The sequence below is a fragment of the Hemitrygon akajei genome, chromosome 1 (assembly GCF_048418815.1).
Source record: "Hemitrygon akajei chromosome 1, sHemAka1.3, whole genome shotgun sequence".
In the NCBI taxonomy this organism is placed as follows: Eukaryota; Metazoa; Chordata; class Chondrichthyes; order Myliobatiformes; family Dasyatidae; genus Hemitrygon; species Hemitrygon akajei.
This window is the reverse complement of record NC_133124.1, coordinates 56092082-56109911: the sequence shown is the minus strand read 5'-3', so window position 1 is coordinate 56109911 and position 17830 is coordinate 56092082. Positions and strand designations below refer to the sequence as shown.

The 17830-nt window shown below is 37.9% G+C and overlaps 1 protein-coding gene across 1 annotated transcript in view; it reads right to left on the bottom strand.

The window, feature by feature from the left end:
* The window catches only part of greb1l (GREB1 like retinoic acid receptor coactivator), a 244989-nt gene that overhangs the window by 54793 nt on the left and 172366 nt on the right, over positions 1–17830 (bottom strand). Inside the window, exons 12-17 of the mRNA XM_073043512.1 lie at positions 14691–14876; positions 13420–13746; positions 10832–10960; positions 4730–4864; positions 3570–3767; positions 2608–2788 (exon numbers count right to left, since the gene is read on the bottom strand). Of these exons, the coding sequence (XP_072899613.1) occupies positions 2608–2788; positions 3570–3767; positions 4730–4864; positions 10832–10960; positions 13420–13746; positions 14691–14876 (1156 nt within the window). The remainder of the gene's footprint in view (positions 1–2607; positions 2789–3569; positions 3768–4729; positions 4865–10831; positions 10961–13419; positions 13747–14690; positions 14877–17830) is intronic.

The window sequence follows — 17830 nt, the reverse complement described above, 5'->3', positions numbered from 1 at the left end:
TATACTTGCATACTCACAAACTTATTGCATATTTCAGAAATTACAGAACATTTCAAAATACTTCACTAACATATATAGAGTTCCTTTAAAATCTAGTAATGCAGGCAGACAGTAGCCAATTTCAATGAGTTAGGTCCATAATCAAAAATGAAATATATAATCAAATATTGATGTTAGTCAAAAAGCAGATAAAGCACTGTGTGAGTCCCCATTGAATCTCTGAATTGTGCCAAGGAATGCTTCATGCCCACATAAGAGAGCAGGAAAACTGGGTTTAACACCTGATTCAAAAGATGGCACATCTGAAAGGAAAGCAGTCCAGGTTAGAATGGACACTTTGAATTAGTGATTGAACCCAACACTGCCTGACTCAGGGAACAAGAGGGCTATCACTAAATCAAAATAAACAATTTTAAAATATGCTTCATTTAATTATCAAAATAAAAGAACTTTTTAGTGCTTTCAGTGTTGATAATGAACAGTGGAAATGGTGAATAATACAGATGTCAAAACAGATAATAGGGAGAATGCTTAAACTAACTCTCTTGGGCTTTCTTCAACAAAACAAGCTGTAAATGGGTAGCACATTGAAACACTGCTGACAGTTTTGCAATTATATTTATGTCTTCCCAAAATGACAGGTGGATAAAAACTGCTATAAATAGTAGTTCTTTAGCTGAAAGGAGCAAATGAGACAGATGCTTTTTGTTCTCATTTGGGGTGAGGTCAGGTTAACAATGAAAAATTCTCAAAACTGGCCCAGTATCAGTGACAGTAGATCCAGGGATGCCAACTGGATTATTTTATTGACATTTGCAGCATGTGATTTAATCTTCACTATGATTGCCATGCTTCCAATTCCTGGGAAAACCTAGCAGGATGGGGTACCCTGATATATTTAGGTTTTTTTTGTTTTTCTCCCCCATCCCTTTTTTTTCTTTCTCTGTCTGCCCCCTCCTCCCCTTCTTACCCCATCCCTGATATATTTTGTTTTTTTGGGGGGTTTTCCCTCCCTTTTAAAGCATTTCAGGATGTATATTGTATACATTTCTCTGACATTAAATGAATCTTTGAAATGCTGGAGGAACTCAGGTCAGGCAGCACCTATGGAAATGAATAAAGAGTCAATGTTTTGGGCAAGGCCCTTCGTCAGGACTGGGAAGTAAGAGGGGAGATGCCAGAATAAAATGGTGGGGGGAGGGGGAGGGGGAGGGGAAGGAGGACTAGCTAGAAGGTGATATGTGAGGCCAGGTGGGTGGGAAAGGCAAAGGGCTGGAGAGGAGGAATCAGACAGGAGAGGAGAGTGGACCATGGGAGAAAGGGAAGGAGGAGCGGCATCAAAGGGAGGCGATAGGAGGGTGAGATGTAACAGTAAGAGGCCAGAATGGGGAAGGGAGGTGGTTAAAAAAAGCACTGGAAAGAGAAATCGATGTTCATGCCAACAGGCTGAAGGCTAGCTAGACAGAATATAAGTGCTGCTCCTCCAACCTTAAAGCGGCCCCATCGCGGCAAAAGAGGAGGCCATGGACCGACTTGTTGGAACGGGAATGGCAATAGGAATTTAAATGGTTAACTTGAAATTTCACTTCTGGTGCATGGAGCGGAATTGCTTGAAAAACAGGTCCCGCAGTTTACATCGGGTCACACCAATGTAGAGGAGGCTGCATCGGGAGCACCAGAAACAATAGACAACCTCAACATATTTGCAGGTGAAATGTTGCCACACCTGAAAGGACTGTCTGGGGCCATGAAGAAAGTAAGGGAGGAGGTGAATGGGCAGGTATAGCATTTCTGTCACTTGTAGGGTTATGTGCCAGGTGAGAGATGAGTGGGGAGGGATGAACAGAGAAGGGAATCACAGTGGAAGTAATCCCAGTGGAAAGCAGAGAGTGGGGAGGAGGTAAAGATGTGATTAGTGGAAGGCTCCCTTTGGAGATTGCAGACTTTGCATAGATGTCTGGGAAATGGAGATGCAGGTGAGAACAGCGTCAACTGTGGAGGAAGTGAAATCCTGTTCTTTGAATGAGGAGAACATCTCTGTTGTCCTGCAAAGGAAAGCCTCATCCTGGGATCAGAGGTGGTGGTGATGAAGGAATTGAGAAAAGGGAATAGCATTTTTACAGGAGATGACGGGGAGGAGGGTCGGGAAAGAGGTATAGTCAAGATAGCCTTAGGAATCGATAGGTTTATAAAAGATATTGGTAAACAGTTTATCACAACTTTATTAATTTTTATCACTTGGAATAATCCAAATTCACAGGTCAAGTGTTAGCAATTCACATGGTCTCTCTGGGGCACAGGATATTAAACCATTTCTGAGGGGAAACAACAAATAGTTCAATGAAGCACAAAGCTATGAAGACAGTTAAGATAAAACCACTTCCTTGTTCATCCAGGTAGGTCTATGTCTCAGCATCAAGTGTGGAGCACAAGAAAGGTTATTAGGTAAGAGGGAATACATAACATCAAATGGCAGCAATTATACTTCATCAAAGCTAAATTACTAGCCACAATGTCATATCAACAGTGACTAAAAATTCTGAAATCACATGAGATGCAAAGAGGAGAAAATGGAAATAAGATTGCAAAAATGAAATATAAGCTTACCTAGTAAGATCAACATGGGAGTTGTCATGAATAAGAACAAAGAGTGTGTATGGATTCTGTTTGACCTTTTTCATGAAAGCCTCAAACTTGTTCTGAAAGTCATGGTCTAGCTGGATAATATATTTCTCAGCCCTTTGATCAGCTATATTATTTTCCTCAAGACCCAGATCTACAAGAACTCCTGCATAAAAAAATCAAAGTGTACTATTAATATGTTGTAAATGCAATTTTTCTGTGCCTGACACATTTGGTAAGCATCATTGAAGCAATAAATATCTTTGAAAAATGGCAAAATAATGATTTCTCTGGAGCATACTCTTAATTGTCTTACTTTTATTTATTTTTCAAAGTAACATTCCAGTAATATTACAATAAGTTTATTTATCCATTATTGTGTCACAGGTTATTTGCCTTGTAGATTCGGTCATCCAATCCACAGGGCTCCAATCTCAGTTTTACAAACTGAGCAAAAACAATATAATTAATTTATATTTTTATAGGCTTGTGTTTTCTGTAGCCAGTGAGCTTTGTTGTAGGATGAAACAGATCCTCCATCATACCCTCTCGAACATACAGTATGCCTGAGGTGGTCCCCAATGGAAGTAAGACAAAGCAAGATATATGTCATAATACTGCAGTCGTAGCCTCCAACAAAATTAATGCAAGATTCTTCTGGTGAACTGCTTTATGGAAAAATTGGTAGAAAAATGGCAGATTTCCATTTACATATTATCAGGTCTGTCAATGAAATTAGTTGAATCCACATTTGTTTGAGTTCCCTTTGTGACAGAAATCAAATAACCCAGTTCTTTATTTCTAAATAATCAAACAACTTTAATATAAGCAATTACTAGTAACTATTACATAAGATTAAGTAAAGTTTCTTTAAAAAAAAAAGACTTTTTGCACACCATTTACTATGCACATTTCTGATAAATTGAGTAGCTGTTTTATTTGCCTACCTGAATGTTGAATATGTTGCAAAGTCTGGCGGAAAAGAACTTCTGATGGAGGAACTAAAATGGTGAAGTCCACTTTTGCAAAGCGCCCCAGATCTAGGTTTTGCATTCCAGAGTCTGCTATAGCACAAACTTGAGACAACAGCTTACGAGCAACAGTGAGTTGAGGCGAATGGATCTGGAACACTTCAGTATATGAATCTGCGAAATATGATCAAAGAAAATCCTACTGCTAAAATCCCACCAATCTAATCAAATCTTATAACCTTTGCACATCAGTAATTGATAGTGAAATGTAGCATTCCATACAGTTATTCTTTTCAATAATATCCCCAGATTTGTTCATCTTTAAGGTATACTTCAATCATCTTGCTCACACTGTGTACATTGTTCCTACTCGAAATAAAAAATTTGATTATCAATTGAATAAAACCAAGTATTCTAGTTTATCCCATTGGTATAAGACTCTTGAGCAGACCTCTTGTAGAATAAAGATGAACTGCTGACCTCTCAATCTACCACGTAATGGTCCTTGCATCTTTATTGTCTACCTGCACTGGATTTTGCTGCAACTGGCTACGTTAAGCTATGATCTTTCTTAGTAAGCCAGTCTGAAGGTCTATGATTTTACATCTTGAAAAGAAGTTTACTTTTTTTTAAAAATGGAGATAACAAAAAGGTCACATTTTATCTCATTGGGCAATGAAATCATGGCACCAACATGACTCCACCATATTTAAGCATTGCAGACGTTAGAATTTTGAAAATACCGTAAGGCTGTGCAATAAACTCAGTCTACATGCATGTACCTGGGGACTGTCATATATTAAATTGTTCTCATTACATGTATTCTTCATATATAAACAAGAATAATAAGCATTCATATTTTTGTAATCAAATAATCCAAACTATTAAATTTTCTGAAGATTAACAGCAAAATAATTTTCAACAAAAAAAACTTAACAGAGTTGCTTGTGGTAATGCCAAACTGGTCTTTTCTTTGGTAAACTCCATGTTGTAAATAGTTATAACTGTATAGCAATTGTTATAACTTGCTCAACTAATGAAGAACACTTACGAGCTATAACCAAAGTCTTTAAGTGAATACTATACACCATTATGCAATAAGAATCTACCAATAACCACAGATTTAGATGCCTTACCAACAGCTTGCTTTGATATCATTGCTGCAGCCTCATCGGACGGAATATATTCAGAAACATTTCCATTGAATGGAATAGCAACATTATTGTTTCTATTTTGCTGAAATTTATCTAGGAACTTGTCCAAATTATCTCCTGAGAAAGACAGAGCTCATTTCATTAAGAGAGAAAGTATAATGAAAAACAGGTAAATATATTGGAAAAGTGTTAGTATAAACAATACAAGTACTAACGCTTCATAAGATACCCAGTACCATCTAGACCACATTATAATTATAGATGAATGAATAAAGATTTTCCTGGTTAAATTATTTATATTTGACAAATTATTTCCAACTTTATGACTAAAAGGCACTTTCTTGCTGTTGAAAATTATTCAATAAACTTAAAGTCCCAATGCTATTTCCACAGTGACTGACTAAAATCCCAGGCTTAAATTATTCCACTTTATTGCGACAGAATTTTGCGAGCCTCATATCTCTGAATTGAGCCTTTTGGTGTTCCCAAAGTCTAGAGGATCTTAATAATCTCCCTCAAGCAGAGTAGAATTTCACTTCCACGGTATTCTGTGGTATTGTTACTTCTGGACAAGACTTGGATTAATCCAAGTGCTTTGAGGATTTATAAACGTACCAATTCTGCATTGCTATGGCAAAGACTGTTTACATATTTATCATCCGACATGTACATGTTGTAGAATCTGATCCCACTATTTGAAAATCATTACGATAGGATGGCATTGTGGTACAATGGTTAGTGCTATTGCACAACTCCAGTGGCCAGGTTCCATCTTGGCCTAAAGTCCTAAGTGGCGACTGCACATATTGCAAGTTCTCACTGTTACAGTGTGGTGTTCCAGATCTTCTCCCATATTCCAGTGACTTTTGACAGGTTGCTCAAGTCAAGTCATTTATTGTCATTAACTATATACATGTATGTAATGTATATAACAATATAATGTATGTAAGAGACAACATTTCTCCAAGCCTGGGTATAAAGCACAGTAGTATACATCTCACATGATAACTTGATACACTGCAAATTAACCTTTGGGAACATGGGGAATGGGGGTGGGAGTGAAGTTGTCAATGGGCATGTGAGAAGACATAGGTTTCAGGGAAGTAAGTTGAGGATCAGAATTGATGGAATGCTCCACCAGTTGGTATTATTTGATGAACATACAGACTCCTTCCATGCTGCAAGGGAATATGAGTAATTTCCCTATCAATATTTGGCATATTACCAAAGATGACCAAGAATAAGTCACTGGAAAGACAGCACAAGCGTGAGAGCTGGTGGAAGGATGATCTGCTTATTTTTCCAGTTCTGAACCACAGAGATATTCCTGGGTGTCAGCATTATGCCAGAGGAAAACTATTCTGCATTCCCTTAGAATATTGAGATGAGATATTGAACTGAAACACTGAAAAACAAAACAAGAATATTCCAAAACATTTTTTTGAGGAGAATCTTAATCTGATTTTAGGTATAATTTTCAAAATATATTAAAACATTAAAATAAAGAATTTCATTGGTGCTGATCTTTTAAAAAAATGCTCCCAATCTAAATCCTGCTGCATTTAAATCATGCCAATGAAGCAAAAATGATAGCTCACTCTCAATCTTTTAGGAACCCTGAGCAATATACTGCCAGTGTTAAATAACATGGATATCTTTTGTATTGATTCTATGAATAGAACATTGCCAACAAATGCATATAGTTCTCAAATGGGGCTGTGCCATTAAATCCACCAGAGCAGGTTAAAGAAACTCATTGTTAAACACCAGCAGGATATTCAGCTTCATCCTCCTTGCCTCAGATCAGGGGTTCCCAAACTTTTTTATACCACGGAACAATACCATGAAGGAAGGGGTCTGTGGACCCCAGGTTAGGAACCCCTGCCTCAGATGCTCAGAAGTAAATTCGAAGAAAATTTCTGTGCTGTTATTTTAATCATTTTTAAAGGATGTTTTGGAAAAGGGGCAAATTTACCCTAAAAAAAATTCAAGTTACAACAGCCACTGCGCACCATAAGTGAATTTTAAAAATCACTTTATAATCAGCATAGAGTCAGTTAACATTTAAAGTCTCAATCCAAAATATTCTTGCCAAATCTGATAAGCCCAGAGCAAGTTGTGTTCAGCCAAAACAAGCAAGTTTAGCATAACTTATTTGCTCCTACGTGTGACTGATATCTTGAATTAAACTCTTGGCAGATTTCCATCAATGCCTTGTTGACTGCTGACAGCCGGGACATTTTCAAGCCTCTCTGATCACATTATAAGAATTGTTCCCATCTTCCTCTCACATTAAAGACAAGGCAGAGAGAGGGCTCCAGAAAACAAATGACCAGTCAGGGCAAGGATAGAAAGAGTACAACAGAAATAATAAATCATTAACGCTACATCTTCAAAGGGTCTTCTTTGTTCTTCCAGAATCCAATATTGCAAAAATCATAAAACTGCCATTTCTTCTCAACTTCTTGTCCAGTTCAAATTGAATAAAAACAAAGAATATTACTCCCACCTTTAAAAAAAAGTTGGGGTGCCGTCACAAATTAATTAATGTAATACTACCTCAAAGTAAAGCATTAAGCAAAGTTTTTAAATATATCTGTTTATGTCAAATTCTCAACACAGTTGATTGTGACTCATTTCTGGAGAAGATTCTTCGGCAAACATGCATTTGTAAAAAGATAAAGCGGATTCTTACCAAAATAAGCATCTGTATTTAAAAACCTAACCAAACTTTAATTATAGATGTTGCATATTTAACATTTAAGTAATATTTGAATAATTTTGTGTGTATATATATTATATATACACATCACTTAAAGGAAAACATGAAGTTAGATTCACATTCCTGGTTGTCTTGTTTTCCTTTGAATTAGTTTAACATTTTGAAGTTACAAAAACGTGACGAATATTTTTTTTAAATGAACCTGAAACCTGCTTGTCTTGGCTTGTTTTGAAGTGCAGCAAGATGTTTGAACTAAAAAAACACTGCAAGAAACATGGAGTAATAACAGCACAGCATGTGTAGAGACTGCTGAATTTTTTTAAAAAGCAGTGTCGCACATGTTCTTCGGAAGGGAAGTGAGGTAAGACATGATCGAGTTTTTTTTTAAAGTCAGAAAATGGAAGAATTCATAGATTCATAAAGAGTGAGTACTGGGTGGTGATAATCATAAAAAAGAACAGAAATGGGTGGCTACATTGGAAAGATAGCCATGTTAGAATACATAACAGATATCTGGATTTTATATACTAAGCAAATTAAACAGTATTTTGAAGCAAATGAAATAGCCAATGAGAGACAAGTACCAATTTGCTACGTGCATTGGGTTTAAAGGCATACAGTTTGCTTCAAAGTTTGACTGTTCCAACCAAACCAGCAGAAAAGAGCTTTGCTGATATGGTAAAAGTAATGGAGGAACATTTAGAACTGAAGTCATTGTTGCTTGCAGAATGCTTTCAGTTTCATAAGCAGACTCAAAAGGAAGGGGAGTCCATTTCAGCATATATGGCTGAATTGAAGCAACTGTCCGAGCATTGTCAGTCCAGTAATGGTCTTAATGATGCATTTAGAGATTATTTAGTTTGTGGAATCTTACAATAAAGCAATCAAAAATGGCTCCTAACTGAAGCACAACTTACATTTAAAAGAGCAGTTGAAATAGCTGTATCAATGGGAACAGCAGGCAGAGACATAATTGAACTACAATCAAGGATAAAAATGAGCGCTCAAGATTGCAACATCTAAACAGAAATCAGCCTGGCTGAACAAATTGTGTGACTGTTGTGGCAGGGGCACCAGATCAATGCAGATTTAAAGCGAAACTTGCAGCAGAAGAAACAAAGTAGGACACATACAAAGAGCATGCCAGCCAAATAAAAAAACATGGACTGCACAGAGAAGATAAAAAGTCAAGTTACAGTTTCAAATACAGCACTAACCTACACAGTGTTGATGAAAAATTTGATAATGACGAGAGTGACTCATGACTGTGTAGCCTTGAGATTTACAATGTGAAAACTAGCAATTGACCAGTAATATAACTTACACCAGAAGTGAATGGCAAATTAATTAAAATGGAATTGGACACTGCTTCGGATGTTTCAGTCATTCCACAAAATGAGTTTGGATGGCATTTCAATCATACCAAATTGAAGCCTGCAGATATCCAACTCAGAACTTATACTGGAGAAAAGGTAACACCTGTTGAAATGACATTTGTGACAGTGAAATACAATAAGCAAACAAGCCACATTGAGCTTGTATGTGGTAAAAACAGGAGGACCAGCATTGCGGGGATGTGACTAACTGAGACAACGACAAACTTGATTGGAGATCCATCCACAATCTGCATACCATATCCCCTACTATAAAGTCTACTGAAAGTGAATTAAGAAAGGTACTGAATGATGCCATAACTCTCACCATGCCAAACACCATGAACCATTGCCTAACAGAGGGCAAACAGGTGTTGGTGCCAACCTCTGTGCCTTTGGTTGGAAAGCATATTGGACCAAGGAAGACAACGCTGCTCAGAGAAAGCATGAAAATGATCAAAGCACTGGTCTGACGACAATGTAAGCAACATTATCTAAGAAAGCTTCTGATATGTTAATTAGGCAGTTACTTGCAAAATGTGGCTTGGTTTCAAGCTGGGAGAGAGTTCATGGAGCTTCAGAAAAGTTGCAAGCATTCAGCTTTTTTGAGTTTAAAGAAACAGAATTTACTCTGTATTTGTTAAGGTTATGGAATGAACTTCCAAGTAGGAGACAAGAAGCTGCTTGTTAAAGTACATGCAAAGACCAAAGCCCAGCTGGATGAATGGAAGGGCAAAATGAAAGGAGTCAATGAAGATACAAAAGCAGAGGATTCATCAGATGATGTTGTGGATGAGGAAACCAAGAGGAGATCAGACTGTAAAAGGAGCAATAGAAGGATTAATAAGAGAATACTCCAGTGAACAAAATGCACCTTCCCAAGGTCAAGATGCTCAAACTGGAAGAAGAAAAAGGAAGAAGAAGAAAGGTGGCTACCACTGTCAGAACCACTTCCTGCAGTCTCAGGGTCAAGTCCTATAACCACCATCGAGGAGAACCCAGAACCTGAGATTGTTTTCCCAGCCACAAGTCTCACCTGCCAAACAGAGTGATTTCCCTTGTCAGGAAAGACGTTATCCTACAAGAATAAGAAAGCTTCCACAGCGACTAAATCTTTAGGCCTGAATGGAACAATTTAAAGTTTACTATGCTGTGGATGTCTGTATATAGTAGTTGTATTATATAGTATACTGTGTATATAGTTGATGCATTCTCTATTGAGTTGGAATTCATAGCTAAGCAGGGAGAAGTGTTGTGTGTTTCATATTTAAGTCATGTTTGAGTAATCTTGTATATACAGTGTATTGGTTGATTAAACATTTTTGTTTGTTTAAATAATTCATTACGAGGTATATGCATAAATACATGAATTACATACATCATGACACTACCACATGATACGTCCGCTGCTCGCTTAGAGTAAACTATAAAGTTAGATCCACATTCCTCGCTCTCTTGTTTACTTTTGATTTAATTTAATGTTTTGGAGTTACAAAACATAACAATAACTCTAGATGGCACAGAATTTCTATTTGCAGCCAGTTAACTCAAATAGCACCTTGAACTTCTTAATATGTTTCTCCAGTAATTTGCACATTTCTAAGTCTTCCACAGTTCAGCTTGTCTGGTCTTCAAACTAATGGCTTATTGCCTGAGAAATACCCTGCAAAAATGGCTCCTTTACTCCTCTTGTTCCAGATTAAGTATTATATACAGCAATACAAAAGAACTAGCACATAGAGATCATAAAAGAGATTCTGTAGATGCACAAGCTTATGTGGTTTATTCACCTTCACAGACTCTGAAATCCAATCCCAAAGAAGCGATTGAATGCTTGGATACTAACTGAGAACAATGCCTTCGTTAATTTGGCAGAAATTACTCAAACTTTACTTAAACAATTCATTACTTCTACTCAATATGAAGAACAATTACCAGCTGTTTTAAGTAGAAAAGTGTTCCCAAGATATATCTGATTGAAACACTTACCAAAGGGTAAGGTTTTAAAATGGGATGCCAAAATATTGACTTTTCCTGTAATCAATTCATAGCTGATTTCCTTCAGAAACTCAGTTGTGGTGAGCATACTCTCTGCTAACACTCTGGATTGATAGTGACCTGAAGAAAACAATTTTTTTTTCATTGTTACCATAGAGCACACAATTGGTTGCAGCTGAAATTAGTAATACTATAAAATGTGCAACTGGAATATTTACCAGTTCAGTACTGCCTGAGATTTTCAACTACGGTACACAATTTAACAAGATAAGTGACTGAAGTAGTTTTGGACATCTGGCTTATAGAATTTAATTATTCATAAACAGCTTTGTATTTTAGCCAAGAGTTTTTATATTCATCTGATATTATCTGTGAGATAGAATAGTAACTTGGAGAAGTTACTGAGCACAACGGGCTCTTGAAGTAGAGGGGGTAACTTCACTCAACTTCACTTGCCCCATCACTGAAATGATCTCACAACCTATGGACTCACTTTCAAAGACTCTTCATCTCATGTTCTGGATATTTATTGCTTATTTAATTATTATTATTACTTTTCTCTTCTTTAATACTTGCACAGTTTGTCATCTTTTGCACACTGGCGGTCCGCACTGTTGGTGTGGTCTTTCATTGATTCCCTTATGGTTATTGGATTTGTTAAGAAAGCCCCCAAGAAAATGAATTTCAAAATTATATATGGTGACAAATATGTACTTTGATAATATATTTACTTTGAACTTTCAATGAAGATAAATCAGGATCATTGGAAATGCACAATGGCATTGCTATGTTGTGTATTTAATATTTCAGTGATATTTGAGTAATATTGTAAATATATTATTTAATTAAGCATTATTTGTTGTTTACATAATACATTGCAGTTTACATGCACGTAAATAGGATACATCATTACACCGCCAAGTCATACGTGTGAGCTTCACTTAAAAAGTAAAACTAAGAACGTACATAAGTTCTTCCCCCAGCTTTGTGTTTTCTTTGAATTAGTTTTATGTTTTAGAGTTACAAAACATAACACTCCATGTGTAACTAATAGGAAGAGGCCCTTTACAATTTGCCTTACAAGGTAGAGATTCTTCACTTGCAAGGCAGCTCAGAGAATCACTGAAACAGTAGTCACTTCCTACAACTGGGCCCAAACCCAAAGTGGGTCCATCAGTCCCTCTTTAGAACCCCTGAGAAATTCCCAATGAAGACGTCTTTATCCACTCTAGTGCTTTCCCCTTACATTCCTTCTTCACCTTTCCTGCCTATCCCTTCCCTGCTTCCCCTTCCCAACCACTTGATCTTTCCTCTTATTGGTTTTTCGCCTGGCACCTACCAGCCTTCTTCCCACCCTCCCCCCACCTTCTTTACAGGGCCCCTGCCCCCTCCCTCTTCAGTCCTGACGAAGGGTCTCAGCCCGAAACGTTGACTGCTTGTTTCCACGGATGCTGCCCGACCTGCTGAGTTCCCCCAGCGTGTTGCTCAGGGGAATGACTGATTGAGAACTACACAGGAAGTATTGGACAAAGAGCGCTATAGAAGAAGCACTGCCCCAAGTACGATGAATGGGGAATATTTTATCAGTAGGGCCAAGAAGTGAGTACAACAGCAGAAAGGAATGGGTCGGACATCCTGCATTGCATCTTAATAAAACAAGAAAAAATGCTTCTGCCCCCCGCTCACGGGGCATGCAGACAGCTGTGGTGAATATTTCACTGAGAGATGCCAGAAGTTTGCATTGGATGGCACCACATCGTGGGCTGAGGGGCCCATACTCTGTTGTACTGTTTCACGTTCTCTATTTGTAAAGCCTACAACATCTGCATGATCACTGGAAACTCTTCAAAAATTGAGATGATTATAGGAAAGTGGCTATTTTCCCCAACAAGCTTTTGCCACTTTGACAGAGCATCTTCATTGCACTAGCTGGAGCATGATTTAACTCTCAGGCGTGCAATTCAACCTGATTCTCCTCTCCAAGTGGTTAGCTCCACTATACAACCAACTAAGTCAGAAAATTCAGCTGCATGGTCCACAGGCAAGGGCAGGATCTTTCACTGGCTCAGAGAAATATTGTGATTGTTCTCTGCACATCCTTGCATTGAACCCACTGTGTACTGTACAGCCAAAATCTGTCAAATGATTAACTAGGATTTGAATGACACAAAATAACTACAAACACGAGGAAATCTGCAGATGCTGGAAATTCAAACAACAACACACACAAAATGCTGGTGGAATACAGCAGGCCAGGCAGCATCTATAGGGAGAAGCGCTGTCGACGTTTCGGGCCGAGACCCTTCGTCAGGACAAAATAACTACAGGCATTTTTGTGACATGCAACAAAATCTTCTGTAAAATAAACTACTGCTTCAGTCAAATGTCCTGTAAAGAGCAAATTAAATATTTGGAAAATACTTAATTTTCTAAAAATTTGGAAAATTAACATACTAATCATAACTCTGTAACCCTAAGGTAATATTTTAATGAAAAAAAACCTATCAGTGTTATAACACAGTTTGAATTTATGTTTTGTTTTAACCGGTTAGTCTTGAACAGATTAGAATGCGACTTACCTAAAACCACCACACAAAATTCATTGCCTCTTATCTTTGAAGTACAAATGACTACCACATAGTTAGGTACTTTCTGTTGAACATGTACATCACCAAATGTTCTTAAGGTTTCTGAGATGCCTTCTGCCAGAGAATTCTGAGAAAAAACAACTTGCACCAGATCTCTCGAAACACTGGCAGCAAGTCGTGCAAGCCAGGGCAACTGTCCTGGAGACACAGTGGAAGAGGGGCCTCCAAGTTGTAAGGATCCGTCTTTGAGGCTTGAGTCCTGTATAGCCTTCAGCATAATCTGTTCAAATTCTTCCCTGAGAGGCATTTGGTCTGGACCTGAAATAACCAAACATATATTACAGTCACTTAAGTCTGAAACGTGCATAGAAAAAAAACAAGTAACCCAACAATTATTTAAGAAAAACATAATGCAGTAAACCCGTAACTTTTGAAGCATTTAATTTCCAGAAAACAGCCACAAATCCCAAAAACTATAAATACCATTTATTCCTGCTGGTTCCAGGAAGTTATATCATGGGCAAGGTCTACAGAGCTGACTGAGACTTAATTATTTGGAGTCTTGCCCGGAATCCTCTCAGGGCGGTAGTTCATGCGAACACAGGTACAGGCACCAACACACGGCTTTCAGGGATACATTTAGAACTTTGCTAGTAAAATTCACGGATGCGGGGGGGGGGGGGGGGGGGGGGGTATCTGTTTTGACATCTTCCTCAAAAATCCCACACTATTAAAACAGTGATGCTGGATACTGCTCACAGCAGTTCCTGCTGCAGTATTCCAGCAAGTTCACCTGGAACTCTACGCCACTGGGATTTCATTGAAAACATGCAAAATCATCAAGGCTTCATATGGAAGTGTTTGAGGAATGTTGCTTTCCAACACCAGTCAAGGGAACAGGGTAATGATATGCAGTTTACTAGCCAAGATGTGCTCTCAATTGTTTCTGTTGCTATAAATCCACAGAAAGAATTCAATGGATGTAAGTTCATTGGCTGCACAGATTGCAGCTCTGGCAATCAACACTGGTATGCTGGCAGTAAATCTTTTCAGAACTCACAGCAAGTATAGTACTAGACAAGTTCGAGAAATATGAGCCAAACACAGGCAAATAGGAATAACTCAGACGGATATCTTGGCTGGCAGAGACAAGATGGGCCAAAAGGTCTGTTTCTGTGCTATAAATTTCATGCTATGACTCTATAGGAGAATTAACAGAATTAGTGTAAGTGAAATATTTCTATTTGACTGCTTAATCTTACCTAGCTGAATCAGATATTGTATTGTTAAGAGAATCATATTTTCCACTGTTAGGATCTGGCTGTTGGAAACCCCCAGCTGTTCTAGTTCAGTTGACGTCAGTTGTGGAAACTTGTAACAATTCACAAGTAGAGGGCTTACTACAATATCACCAACATTGCCATAAAAATATGGTAAAGCACCGTAACCTGCAAAATGAAGAAGATAGTTTAGTCTCTCATTAGTTTTCAAGATAAATTTTATTTTGTCTGCATTGGGATATGTCTTTGATACTTACTTGGTAATGATGGTTAGTGATGAATTTGCTGAAACATAGCTGCTCCAACCGTCACAGTGAACTTCTGACACATGGTAGTGCCTTCAGCATGTAATTCTAACATGTGGAAGGGGTGACAGGAGAAGCCCTGCCTACTGACCACACTGCCTACCCCCAACCTTACCCTATGAAAATGCAGATGAAATCTGTCTAGATGTAAATGTTTTCAAGACACTACCATTGTTTCAGGAACACTAAATATATTCCACAACTATTAATAAATAAATAAATGATCATTTCTGAAATAATAATAAAATAAAAATCTTAAAATACAGACATGAAAGATGATGGGTTAAGCCTTTACTTTAATTGTGGATATTCTGCCCTCACTCAATTGTTTTCTCTGTTTTCTTAAACTAGACAAACAGATAACTCCAATCCTGATGTAGCTGTAGTAGAAGATGATTTTATTATCCACCAATGTGTTACAGTACACGAGGAGCCGGTGTTAAAAGACAGTTCTTCTCGGCGTTCTTACGAAAGGCAGATCCAAGTGTTCTTGGTTCTTGGTCCTCCAAAATATTCTGCATGGAATATAAACTGGAGGTGGCGAAGGGTGGACTTAAGAAGGAGATTTTTGAAGAAGAAGAGCTGTCTTAAATTTAATTGGGTTTGATTGTGTGACTATGGTAGGATGAAGATTATTCCATGCTTTAATTGTGCAGGGTAAGAATGAATTGCTGTACACATCTGACTTGGTAGTTAGTATTTCAAATTGAAATGAGTGCCCTTGTCTGCTCCTAATAGGTTTGGGTTTGGTGTAGGATTGGCAGTCTATGTCAAGCTGACCATTTAACATTTTGTAAAAACAGGCCAAATGGTGTGCTTCACATCTATCTTGGAGAGAGTTCCACTTTAATGAATTCAAAAGTTGGGTAATTCTCGCTTCTCTCTCATAGGTATTAGTGAAAAATTGGGCTGCCTGTCTTTGGATGCGCTCGATGGAGGTAGTGTTTTTGTTTGTGTATGGGTCCCATGCAGCAGCTGCATATTCCAGATGTGGCTGAACAAGGGTGAGGTACAACTTCTCCTTGACATAAGTCGAACAATGATGAAAATTGCATCTCAGAAAATTTAGGACTCCTGTTGCATTCACTGTTGCATGATGCATCTGACCATTCCAACGCAGATCATCCTGGATTTTGATACCAAGATACTTGATCTGTTTGGTTTCTTCAAGGGTGACGCCCAGGATTTTATATGATGTTTTACCTGGTTTTCTCCTCCTGGTGACACGCATGGTTTCACATTTGGAACCATTCAACCATACTATCAAGATCTTTTTGGAGAGCATCTTCATCATCAGCTGACTTAATTGGACGGTATATCAAACAGTCATCAGCAAAAGTCTAGTGGTGCTTATGACTTTTTTGTGGATGTCATTAATGTAAAGTAAAAACAAATGTGGGCTCAGCACTGTGCCCTGGGGTGTACCACTTAATACTGGATGCCATTCAGAGATTTTTCCATTCACGCACACATGATGAAGATGTTTTGTCAAGAAACTGGAAATCCATCTTTTAGTATTAAAGCGACCACCATAGAAGTCGAGCTTCCGAAGTAATCTTTGGTGGGGAATGACATCGAATGCTTTAGAGAAGTCGAGCACTACTAAATCAATGGTGACATTGTCATCAAAGTTTTTGGCCAGGTTCATTTGTTGTCAGGATAAGCTGAGACTCACATGATCTATGCTTCCTATAAGCATGCTGGTTGTCAGCAAGAATATTATGTCTGCTAAGGTGCCTCATCAGATTGCTGTGAATTATTTTCTCCAAGAGTTTGCAGCAAGTGTGTGTTAATGAAACAGGCCAATAATTTGCCGGGTTGGTGGTTGAACCCTTTTTAAAGAGAGGGGTGATGTTTGCCTTTCTCCAATCCAGAGGAAGAGCACCTGAGTCGAGCGACTGCCGAAAGGTAAACTGCAGAACAGGAGCTAGTTCTTCAAGCTGCGATCTTGAGGGCTTGATTCTGAATCTGGTCTGGCCCAATAGCTTTTGTCATATTGATGTTGAGCAGTAACTTTTTGACACCTTCAACCTCAATTTCAATAGGAGGCATATCAATATATGGGCTGGACGGTAGATCAGGAAAAGATGAAGGTTCCGTATCTTCCCAGGTAAAGACATTTTGAGACATCTTAACGAATGAATGAATATACAAGCGATTATATAATGGCCAACAAGATGACAAAAACTAATTGCTTAACAACGCAATAATGAGTGATCAACAACAGCTGTGAACTTGCAATTAAGCAATGGGACCTAGTAATTAGAAATAAAATAACAATCCAAATCAGGAAATACATAACAATGGGCGTTCTACTCAAAAGTTAAGCAGGTATAACTAACAAGCTGGTAAACGTGTTGAGTAGAAAATAAAATTAATTTTAATGTCTTTGAATTCTCCACCCTTGATTTCAAACAGATGCCCAAATGGAAAAAAGTTTGGCTTCAGGTCCACCCTCTATAAGCACTTGGATAAATATCATGCTGCAGGTCCTATCAGCAGATTACTTACAAAATGCACAGCAACTTCTGCTATCCAAAATCTAGATAAATACAACCTAAAGGTTTGTCTAGAGGGGATAGTGTAATAGTGAGAACATCTTCTACATGAGCAGGACACTGTGACTCACCTTGGTTTGCAAAACAAACTCACATCATGATAAGACAAAGCCAAATTTAAGACCACAAATTAATTAGTTCCAGATTGTTAAGTACAAAAAAAGGGAGAGGAATGAACTCTCACCACATTATGACATAACCTTCTTCAGGTAACAAATAAATATTCACCATAGTAATAGATCAGAATAATCCTACCACT